This window comes from Sinohyriopsis cumingii, chromosome 15 (assembly GCF_028554795.1).
Source record: "Sinohyriopsis cumingii isolate HCF-2022 chromosome 15, ASM2855479v2, whole genome shotgun sequence".
Lineage (NCBI taxonomy): Eukaryota > Metazoa > Mollusca > Bivalvia > Unionida > Unionidae > Sinohyriopsis > Sinohyriopsis cumingii.
This window is the reverse complement of record NC_142975.1, coordinates 150,429,286-150,441,794: the sequence shown is the minus strand read 5'-3', so window position 1 is coordinate 150,441,794 and position 12,509 is coordinate 150,429,286. Positions and strand designations below refer to the sequence as shown.

Below are 12,509 nucleotides of genomic sequence, written 5' to 3'. Positions count from 1 at the left end.
GTTAAATTTAAAACAGCCAACACCATGTGATGTCTAGTTTGTTTTAAAAGGAAAATGTGCAAATCTGGTGTCTAATGTCACACATATTGAGAATCTTCTTATTGATACACCTCCTAAATGAGAAGTTATAAAAACATGGGGTCTTCAGCGAAAGACTTCTTATAGTGTCTTATTGGTCCAGAATCAAAACAGTGCTGATCTGACATCAGTAACAGGACCCCATGTCCCCAAGTTTTCTAAGGCATTCACCATTACCAATCACCGACCTATCGCCTGTTTGTGGTTTTGAGTCTTGGCTGGGCTAGCATGTTTCATAGCAGGGATTTGCTGTGTTCTCCCTCCAACAAATATACTGGCTGCCATCTGTAGACAATCGTGTGCTGAAAAATGATGTTAAACTCACAACAACAACATCCTGTATCTTGAAAAGCTTGTTATTGCTGTTCTTAAATGAAAAGTCATCGTGTCCATAATGAAAATGGTGTCACTTGTACAGTTACTATGGCTACCATGACAGCTGTCTTAAAATTTTTGTTGTCGGTACTCCTCAGAATGGATAGTCATATTGTCAGTGTGTTTTCTCCCAAAGATTTGTAATGTTGTCTGCTTGGTCCTAAATAAAATGGTGCTGATGTTAAGTCCATTATGTCCGTCAGCAGCTAATTTGAAAATCTTGTCATTGCTGAAGAATATCAGAGATGGTTTCGTCACTCTGCAGTTAAATTGAGAATTGGCCAAATCACGAGTTCCTGAAAATTCCTTTATGCTGGTAGAGCAATTGTTTTGTAGATATATTTTTTTTACCTGCACAATCAGATCTAAAGTAAGTTTCTCATTTTCCAACAGGCTGGGAACTATGTCAAGAGTGATTTAGTATCCATATTGATCCAGATGATCGCAGAGACAACGCAGCTTCATGCATACACAGTTCAGCAGCTCTTCCTGGCTATGCAGCGGGACATATCCCAGCAGCCCCTGGTCCAGGTTGCATCATGGTGCATTGGCGAGTATGGAGAACAGCTGTTCAACACAACAGTAGAAGATGCAGAGGCAGTTAATGTAAGTATTGTCTGTAATTATTGTCATGCTGCATTGGTAGATTAAGAAATACGTGTATCTCCTCATAGCAGTGCTGGCAGCAGAATTGTAATTTTATTTTCACACCTTTTTGGTGTAGTGTATTGTGCTGTGACCCAGTCGGCCAGTCCATCCGTCTGTCCATTAAGCTTTCCTTTTCTATCAGATAACTTCATTTCCACAAACCTATCTTTTCTACATGATAACTTTATTTTCATAGCACCTTGCTTTTTCAGCATGATAACTTAATTTCCACAGCACCTATCTTTGCCAAACTTTACATTTAAGTTCTTGATAAAAGAAAGAAGCCTCTCAATTTTGGGGCCATAAGGACAAAGGTCAAGGTCAGTATGACTGACACAAGGGAGAAAAAAATTTGTTCACAATAACAATCACAGGCATGGACCAAAGTTTGTTTATTGCTTGCACTTAAGGAAAAAGACCATTGATTTGTGGGTAAATGGCCATGATCACTCACAGAAAGATGAAAAATAGTGTCTGCATACAAATTTAAATTTTCAGCCATATGCCTTACCAGAGTTTGTTGATAAATTACAGTTCGGATGTAAAATATAAGCCTGTTGATTTTGGGATGAAAGGTCAAAGAAAAATTGCTTTTGCATAATAAGTTTACTTCTAGACCGTGTCTCTTGACCAAATTTGTTTTTGGTTTGGTTTGGTGCATTATAGCACAGCAACACAAGTATCTTATTTAATGCCAAGACAGTGCCTTGCCCAAGGACACTCCATGGTAACTGATCCAGGTTGGTCCAGTGGTGGGATTTGAACCTGCTGCCTTTCAGTCATGAGCCCAGCTTGCTAAGCACTGAGCCACTGCGGTTTCCACTAAAGTTTTGCACTAATGGTATGGAAATAGCTACTAGATTTTTAAGTTAATGGTCAAGGTCAGTATGGCTCAAAGAAATATTGGTTTTACTGAGTAACTTTTGTTCTTGAATACATTTATGGACTGGAGTTTGTGAATAACTTTCACTTAGGGTAATAAAGAAACGTTAGACTTTGGCGTCTGAAGTTCAGAGGTTACACTGGTGGTAAGTCATGTGAAAAATTAATATTTTCTGCACAGGAAGTTTTATTGAAGATGCCTACCTTGACCAAAAATCAGGTCATGGAGACTTGTGCATCAATAATCTACAGAGTCAACCATGCTCAAGTAATTCTTACATTGAGGAATATTAAACATGGGGTGGGCATATAATCACCGTTCACAGTACTCTTGTTGCTGTAAGCCTAACAAAGCCCCCTGCAGGCTCAAAATGTAGAACTGGTCTGATATGCTCTCCTGCATGTAGTAAGAGGCAACTAATGGTAGCATCCTTTTTGTTGTTGTTGTTGTAGGGTTTGATGCCATTTTTCAGCACAAGATGGGCTATACAATTTTTGCTTTGTATGCCATTATGATATCTAAAATATACATGGCAATATATAGTCAGGATTGTACTGATGTCATTTAATCACATACACACATCAATACATACAGGCACAACAATAGAAACTGGTAGCTGGTGAATTTTGGCCATATATTTGTACATGATTTTCCACCTATAATTTCAGAATTTCCCAAGAAAGATAATTTTTTAGAAGTTTTGTGATTTTTGTGATATTTGGTTGGACACAGTTGATCAAATTAAAATTTTCATCTTCCTCCTTTCAATACAGATCTTTGTAAGCCTAGAAGATGCTTGTTTTTTTTTCTTCAGATTTGAATTCATTCTGAGATCGTGTCTGACAAACGATTCATACTACATCAAAGATAACCATAAATGTTTAGTCTCTTTCCATTCACACCCAGTCACAATCAGGACTGGTGTTCACATGCTACTAATGATTTAAGACTTTTCGCAAAATCAGAAAGTGTTATGTAGCAAATTATTGCAGAGTTATATAAAATATAAAGTACAGAGGGGACATGTAGCAAGATAACCCAGAGGATGCTTACTGATACAGTATTTGGTCAATACCAGTGACGTTCAACATGTCAAACATTTTGCATTCAGTTTGACCCAATACAGCAGATAACATAAAGTATAACATCAAGAAAAATTATAAATGACAAAAAAGTACATATGACATATATTAACAATTTATTGACAGCCAGTCTGCAACCATCAGTTCTTTTAGAAATGAATCTCTAAGTATAACATCTAACATTTTCAGGACAATCACATAGTATTATGAAGTAGGCCTACAGTATTTTGTGCTGTGAGTTGCGCTCACAAACTACAGTTATTATTTTCATTACCAATTTTAGATTGTATATTATCCTCAAAACCTCAGTTTTATTATTCTGTCACTTGGCAACTTGTTTTTTCTCAGGGTTTTTTTAAATACATTTTTTATATGAATTTTTTTATCAGCTGAGTTTGAAAGAGATATTCATTTCATTCAAAAACCTATGAACATGTGGTTCAGTATCAGATCCAAGGAACTTGATTTTGCAGAATATTTTTTATCTTTTTAATAGGATTGAACCTGTAAGTTCAACAGGAAAATAACCTGAGATATGAATTGTTAATATGAATTACATACTAATTGATATGATACAAAACAAAAAAAAATTCTAAACAAATTTCACATTTTGCCATCTTGGAAGGAGTTCTAACTTTAGTGGATACACATAACACAAGCACCACTGCAGCTTTCTACATTTCTACTACTATTAATTTATTTTTGAAAAAAAACCCAAAGAAACTTTGTTTCAGCTAGCAGCTGCATGTATTGGCATCAGTTTTCTAGTGATCTTTTTTTGGTTGAGCCTACCTTGCATGAAAACATAGTGGTCACTTTGGCATCTCTGTTAGTCATACATCTGTCCACACCCGGGATCAGTGTCTCCCAACTTTTTCAAGTATTAGGACCCAGTCTTAACTTAGAAAATTTTGTGTGGCAAATAGTTCTACTTTTAGGCTTCTTTGGAAAATCCCCCAGTTTGGGAACCGTGGATTAATATTATATCGTTTTTCTTGATAAGTGTCAGCCTGACAAAAAGGGGAGTAAAGTCTGTCAGATGCGGGGGTGTCTCTTGTTTTCTACAATTTACCATTGTTATACTATTATTTTGTTTACACAGTTCCATCCATTTAGTTTTCAATTCTTGCTGCTTCTGCAAAAAGAAAAGATGGCAGAGTTAGATGGAGAAAATTCATCAAATGTTATTTTTTTGGTGTACCAGTTTTCATGGATTTTCACAGCTTCTTCAAACCACAAATTTCAAACATAAAGAAAAAGAACGTTATGGTAATTATGTTGATCCAAGAATATTAACCTGTTCACATTTATGTTGGGAAAAAAATTCATGCTATTAGCTGTATCTGGCCCTCTCGGAAATACAAAAATATTTGTCTTCCAGTCTCTAGACAATATAGATGCTAACAATAGTACCAAGATGCTGACAGTAGTACCACTGTTTTCCTACCCTTTCTTTCTCTTTTATTGGATACATTTTTCAATTTGTGTGATTGTATTATTAGGTCCAGATTGAAAATGTGTCATTCATACTTTTTACAATACACTCGCTTCCAAGCCAAGTTCCGCTGCAAATAACATAGACCCTGATTTGCTGTTGCATTGTCAGATCAGGGTTTATGTTGTTTGTTCTACTGTTTACTCAAAATAAACTTAAGACATGCAAATCTGCCAGCGCATTATGTGACAGCAGATCTGGGTCTGTTTAGTTTGACTAGACTTGTAAGCAAGTATATATGGTAGTTAAGAATTTTTAAGCACCATCAAGATGGTGGTTGGGGACATAAAAAATCACCCTTGTTTATCTGTCTTTACATCATACTGTATGTATGCATGTACATATGTCCCAGCTTGGTAAAGATTTGTATTCTTTTGAGACACTATGATGGGGCATCTTTGTTCCATTGTAACATTTCTCGTTAAAAAAATTTGATTCATATTATGGGTTCATTCTGTACACAAGATTTTAAGCAGGTTCAGCTTTCTGTTAAATTTTGGCAAGGTTTAACACCATTTACTGTCTGCACTAACAATCAAAAGCTAAGACACTTAATGAAAATATTTCATAGAACTTGATGTCAGTGTTTTAGACATGGTAAATGGAAAGTTGTAAATTCAGCAAAAAATCAAGTATTCACAAATATCTGACAGAATAGTTGTCTACACACACACACACACACAATTGCTATAATGGGTGGGATGGCACAATAATGTTGAAAAATTGCAATTATTGTCCTGTTGATTGTGATCTAGATGTCACTTACTAGCATGCTGACTTGTAAACATGTATGTAATGTTTCACAATACTGATCATCCATCATGATTTATTTTCCACACAGAAATGAAACTATTTGTATGGAGTTAAAATATTATCCTTTTTTTTCAGGTTTCTGAGGAAGAAGTAGTTAATGTACTGGAGAGGGTTCTTATATCCAAAATGTCTGCAGTAGAAACCAAAGAGTATGCTATCACAGCTTTGCTGAAACTGAGTACAAGGTTCAAATCTGTGAGCGAGTAAGTAAATGCAAGTTGGATCTCACCACATCATTTGTTCACATCATTTTTTCTTGAATAGTGATGGAAGTTATGACTTCACAGTCAGGGTAATTGTCTGTCCATCTATCCTAGTTTGTAAAATTGTTGTCCTAAGTACAGGGAACATTTGCAGGGGCTGATAATCAAATGTGAAAATCATATTGAGCAATCGTTTTTTATATTTATATTTTGGATTTGACTTTAGATTCAAGTTCATTAATAAGTTGTCATTCTTTAGATTATGGGTAGAAAAGCGGTCTGAGGTGCTTGCCTTCACAGATCACTCGCTCATCTCAAGCCTGTCTAAATTAAAATCTCAACTTGACCAATGTGGGTATGTGAGAAAGATTGCCAGTGGCTTCTGTAGGGTCATTTGTTCATTCCAGGTTCATCCTGCACCAAATAACCAAAGATACTGGCTCCATGTATAACTGATCAAGCGCTAAAAAATGGCATTAAACTGCCCAAACCAAGCCAAACCAATCTTTGCACAATGTTTGCCAGGGCACAAGAAATATTTTGGTGAGCCAGGGTCATAGATCAGTTAATATTTGTTTTTTGTTGGCGATTTTTTATCAAGTTTTCAAAGATTTATTGGCTGTCGATCAGATTTTTAATAAAACTTTACTTGGGAACATTGTACAGCTTGAGTGATTTAAAGTTTGAAGGTTGATGGTCATTGTCATTGGATGATTGTTTTCAAGTTTTTTAAAACATCTTTTCTGTTTCCATGGATGGATTATAATTAGATTTTTCACTTGAGTATCATGGGAAAACTCATTTGAATAGAGAGCTAAAAATGCCCAAGGTTTAAGATTGAAGTATTATATGAACATTTTGTTACAGACATTAGTATATTCATAAAGTTTCCAACTTCATTTTAAGTTCAGGGATTGGGTTGAACTATATGTAATAATCATATATGTTGTTACTTCTGTTATTTCTAATGTTAGTTTTGGGCAACATATTTTATGGAAATTTCATTTTTGTTCCCCTTGCAGAAGGTGTGGGAGAATATAGCGCTAGTGATGGCCATCTGTTCATTCATCTGTTGATCCATAAACGAGGTTTCGTTTGCTGTTGTAAATTTTCCCTCAAACCCTTTGTGTGTCTTGCTCATGGGTGGAATTAGGAGCCAATTGATCATAAGCATGTTAGGTCCAAGGTCAATGTCACTGAATTGAAATTGAAATTTTCCTCTCTGCATGACAAGTCAGATTTCCTTTGCATTATTTTTAATTATCATTCATAGACTACACATGGAATTAGTCAGTCCCTTATTGATTGTGAGGCAGAGAGAGGAAAGGACAAGGTAAATTGAGCCAACCTTGTGATCTGTTTGGTTTTCGATCACAAAGTCACTTTTTCTGGATCTAGTTTTCCTCATACTTCACAAGAAGTCTTCACTTAGGTAGAGACACATCCTTATTGATTTTTTTTAGGTCAGAGGTCACTTGAGTTGAAAGTGTTATTTTGGGATCCATGTGACAGGACCCTTGAGTTTCCCACACCCAGTATTTATCAGCTTCAAAGTTGCATCACACTTGAAGGGTAGTGCCTGTCTGTTAACAATAGTTCAAGGGCGGGTGTCACTGGACATGAAATTAAATTCTTTGGGTATATAATAGTAAACTTATCATGCTTCATTTGTATTCTTCATTTGGACCTAGGCAGTTTTGATCTGGGGTGAATGGATGGGGCAATAGGTCCAAGGTCATTGATGCTAGCACTGAAATTGCAGTGCTAGTACAGCCTAGGTGGAACTTGACATGATGATCACTCAGTTTCATATGCGTATCATTTTAGAAGCCCTTCCACACTCTAGAATGACCTTAATGTTAAAATTTCTTAGTTTTACTTTGCTTTTATGTACATCTTTTTTATCCAAAAAGTAAAACCACAGACATGAGTTTCTTGTAATGGATACAGTCAGATGGGGATCGTCTTTTATGTAACATTTGCAGTGAAATTTGAGATCTGCATTGGTAACTGTACAACAGTTTCCTATCATTCTGAACATTTCTTATTTCCTGGCAGAATGGTCATATGCTTCTTGCAATGTATTTTTCAGTAAGATTAAGAGAATCATATCAGTGTATAGCAGAAGTACAAATGTTGAACTGCAGCAGAGATCTGTGGAATACACAAGTTTGTTCGACAAATATGACCAAATGAGGTATGTAAAATAATTTAATCTACATTATTTGGGAAATATTTCTCATATATGTATGTATGTGTGTGTGTGTGTGTATATATATATATATATATATATATATATATATATATATATATATATATATATATATAAATTTTCAGAACATATTATTTTTTTAATATTGTTCCATACATGCAGTGTTATCAGGATTTACAATGACAATGCATATCATATGATCAGGATTTATAATGATGGTGAGTTTAAATCTGTACATTTTGGTACTATTTCATGGAAAGGATTTTATTGGTGTATTAGGGTTTTATTGATGTATTACAGTGTTCCACCTAAATAAAGCAGAAGATGGTTGGTATGACAATGGGGCAATTAACTGTAGATCCCCTTTTCAGACAGCATGTCAGTACATGAAGTGGTGCCCAGTTGTCATGGATAATTTGTCTTAGTTATTAACAGCCATTCATCCAGATCAATAGATACGAATTGCTGCTTCTTGAAGGTGACATTTAGCCTCGAGTTTTAGCTATGTTCTGTTAATAACACAAAAAGTTAAAGCAACATACATGACCAGGTCTTATTGGCTCAGAATCGAACATGTTTAATGGCATGGTTCCAGTTTTTAATTTACATTTAAATAAAGTGGATCAGATAGTAAGCAAGATTGTTGCAAAGATGAATTTCCACTCTGTTCAGCAAAGCAATTTCCCAGTCCTTTGCAAAGACATAAATTACATGGACTTTATGGTGCTTTCTGCCAATACTTTTATTTATACCTTATTTATACCTTTGTAATGTCTGACGCCTCCACAAAGTAAATGACATGAACCTTTTGCATTTGATTAATTGGTTTGTACTTTTTGCATAATGGGATGGTGCCAGTGACAGAAAGTGAATTTTGGAGAGAAGCTTGGGTACTATATGATTTTTCCTCACAGAGCAAAAGAGCATATGATCTTTTGTTCATTGTTTTTTCTGTGTCAGAACAAGTTTGTTATCATTGCTCCTCCTAAACTATTTGGAGGATTGCTGGAAACTTTATTTCATGATCAGAATTTTAACATGTTTCATATTTTTATACTGGTACTGAAACACATATATATTATTCATTTGTGAACAGAAATTTAACATGTTTCATATTTGTATTCTGTTTTTGATCCACATTTATGTTGTCCATTTGTGACCAGAATTTTAACGTGTTTCGTATTTGTATTCTGTTTTTGATCCACATTGTCCATTTGTGACCAGAATTTTAAGGTGTTTCATATTTGTATTCTGTTTTTGATCCACATTGTCCATTTGTGACCAGAATTTTAACGTGTTTCATATTTGTATTCTGTTTTTGATCCACATTGTCCATTTGTGACCAGAATTTTATCCAGCTGCTGATCCATGTTACTGGACAAAAATAAATCTACATGTTTTTCTTTGGTAGTTCCTGTAATTATGATATAACAGATTTCACTTTTTATGCACAGGTTATGCTTTTTGCCACTTATATTAGAAATAATTATGCTTATACCTCTCAAGGAGTTGGCTTGTATGTATTGCTAGTCGTCCTGAGAGATCAACATGGGATTTTCATTGAAAGACTTACAGTGATGTTTTGTTAATGATTTTAAAATATTGAGTAGATCTTGTATCCAATATGGCGTCAGTGGTAACCATCTTGAAAATCTTATTGCTACTCCAGATTGGATGGTCATAGCATTTTAGGTTTTTCACTAAAAGACACATCCAATATGGCTATTTTTGCAGTCATCATAAAACTCTTGTCATCACAACTCTGCTTGAACAGAAAGTCTATTTGATGTGGGGTTTTGACCAGATCAGGGCTCAAATTTAACACAAATTTCTTTGTAGCCAGAAGGACTAGTATATTGAGAAATTTACTAGTCCTGCCAAATCTTTACTAGTCCTGTTCACAAAACAATGTCACACAGCTTTCATGTACATTTACTGATTCAGTTTTAAAGTTTGAACAACCCACAACAAAATTGGATGTTTTCTGTGTGTTTGTTTTTGCGAATTGCATACACCAAATACACCACATAACGTTCTTTCCTCGTCATAATTCAGCCATTCCGTCTTTTGTCCATTTCTTCTGAAATTTTCCATTACGCTTTTCCCTGTCATAAGAATTATTCCTCATCATTCTCATTAAACGTTTGCATTTTTTTCGGTGGCTGAACACCTTCTATCAAATGCCACATTTTGTCTATCTTATAAGGGGGGAATTGTGCCTTGTTTTGAAATACGAGATGTTATAGTATAGCTGATGTGACTTATTTAAAGCAAGAAAAGGAATGGCACAGTGTCCTTTATATAAGAAAGTCAGAGCAAGAAACACGTTTCAAAACACGTGTCTTTGCCCCCCCCACAATTAAATGGCCTCTCCCTAACAAAGATTTAACTTCAGTGGATGTTCTGCATGATTAAAGCAGTGGCTATTGTAAACACTGTTATAAAATATGACCATCAGAAGATAGTATCAGTTTCAGCGTGGAAAAGGTGTGTTCCCATCAAACGAAGCCATCTGACACTCGGCACGTTGTATTTAACAGCTCCAATTACGGTATCATAAGTTGTAAGTTTGGTAATTGTTCCTAATTAATCGAACCTCAATGTATTGTTGAAATTAATAATAAGGCCGAAATTTTAAAAATCTTGAATGCCCATGCTCAGAGATTTTAATTCCCAACAAATGTACAGCATTCTGCTTGGATATCTCCACATGCATTCAATTATTTGTTCATTCTTGTAAGGGAAAAATATAAAAACTATTCTTATCATCATAGAAAAAGTGGTTGTATGGAAAGGATGTGTCAGTAACGTAATCATAATAAATTGATCTAATTCTTATAATTATTTCGATGGAAATGTAAAATATGTAGTTTCCTGTTCGTAACTGTTGGAGCGTTTGGGTAGCGAGCAAAAACAAAGAACCTTTGACAATAAAACGTGCAAACTAATTTCTTTGAATAGTTTTTGCTGTGTTCTTTTGTGTGGTATACCACTTTTTAGTTTGTTGCTGTGGTTGAGTGAATAAAGTGTGATATCACATCATTTTTTCATTTAATTCGTTATCAGATTACTTAGGATCAATTTCCAAACTGCCATTGTTAATGACGGGGCCATAATTTGCGCTGTTAAGTGAAATGCACAAAATCCGATGGATTCTTGTTATAGAAACGCACCTTTTCAAGGCAGAAATTGACTTCATCTTCTCATACTAATATTTTATGACCATTTACAATGGCCACTGCTTTGATTCTACAGAACATCTGCCAAGTCAAGTCTTGATTAGTGAATGGCATAAACAAACACTGACTATCGATAACCAAAACTTACTAGCCCATCGGACTATTAACATTATGAAAGTTGCTAGTCCGACAGGAAATCTGCTAACCTCGGGCTAGCAGACTACTGCTAATTTTGAGCCCTGCAGATGACTTATTATAATGTCCAGTTGGTCTTAAATGAAAATGATGTTGATCTAACGTCCATGAAGCCACCAAAGCAGCCGGTCTAAAAGTCTTGTTTTTGCTACTCCTGAGTGAAAACTATTATCTTGAAAATATTGTCAGCTCTACTCTCCAAAGGGATGGCTACATCAACATTGGGTTTTCAGTGGGGATGAATGGGTACCAGGCCTGGCAACCCACACCCAGCTGGGTTTTGTACTACCTACAAATACCTGACCTGGCATCATTTTAAGATAAAAATTTGACCTTGCAGAGTCAGGTTCCCACCCTACCCACTACCCTATCTCTCTGGGCATTGATATTAAAATTAAAGGGAAAACAATGACCAAAAAGCATTTTGTAATTGACAAAAATGGGCATGAGATGGGGGTGGGGAAACCAGACAAGATGGTAGCAGAAAAACCCAACTCAGTAAAGTTTGACCCAGCCATGCAGTTCCCAGCCTGGTACCTGGCAGAATTTCCCAAACTGTCCATCCCTATTTTTTATAAGTAGACTTATTATGATACTTAGTTCTAAATGTTAATGGTGCCAATCATAAACCCGGTGTGGTTGCCATGACAACTGTCTCAAAAATCTTGTTGTCATTACTCCCCATGAATAGATGGTGGTTTCACTGAAACACTTCTAATGATACACACATTGTTCTAAATGAAAATGGTACAAAACTGACATCCAATATGTGTACCACAGCAACTAACTTGAAAAACATGTTATTACTGAAGAATATAAAAGATAATTTCAGTACTTGACAGTTATAAGGAAGAAATATTTTTATCTTGAATTTTGGACATACTTTTTGCCCAATAGCTCCTCAGTTCTTTTGAGGAATTGTGTTCATTATTGAGCAGTTCAGATTCACCTGTCAAAAATGTAGGCAGAGGAAACTTTGTTTATATGATACAGTCTTTCTATTGCTTGTAAACTTTCATGAAAGTTCTCGGGTCATATCTGTTTGTGTTATCATGAGTACATTTTCACATGGATTCTTCAACAAGCTAACAAGTGACAATGTGATTGTCCAGTTACTGAGAGGAGTATGTCATAATAAAAAGCGAAATTCCAGACTATATCAATGAACTACTTCAGCCCCCCCCCCCATTCCGAATAAACAAATTATAAACTTTGATGTTCAAACAATATGGTGATTTGCAGTTTCTGGCTAAATTCTACCAAATCTTTTATAACCACTACAGTATCAGTTGGAACAATCTCAATCTCAGTATAATACGTCTTATAGTGTTTTGAAAAAGAGTTTA

At 35.3% G+C, this 12,509-nt stretch overlaps 1 protein-coding gene across 5 annotated transcripts in view; it reads left to right on the top strand.

Moving 5' to 3' along the window:
• LOC149783061 (AP-1 complex subunit gamma-1-like) overlaps positions 1–12,509 on the top strand; it is a 97,462-nt gene that overhangs the window by 56,648 nt on the left and 28,305 nt on the right. For all 5 annotated transcript variants that reach the window (XM_089934659.1, XM_089934658.1, XM_089934660.1 and 2 more), the window contains 3 exons: positions 847–1,059; positions 5,450–5,577; positions 7,670–7,774. In XM_089934659.1, the coding sequence (XP_089790785.1) occupies positions 847–1,059; positions 5,450–5,577; positions 7,670–7,774 (446 nt within the window). The remainder of the gene's footprint in view (positions 1–846; positions 1,060–5,449; positions 5,578–7,669; positions 7,775–12,509) is intronic.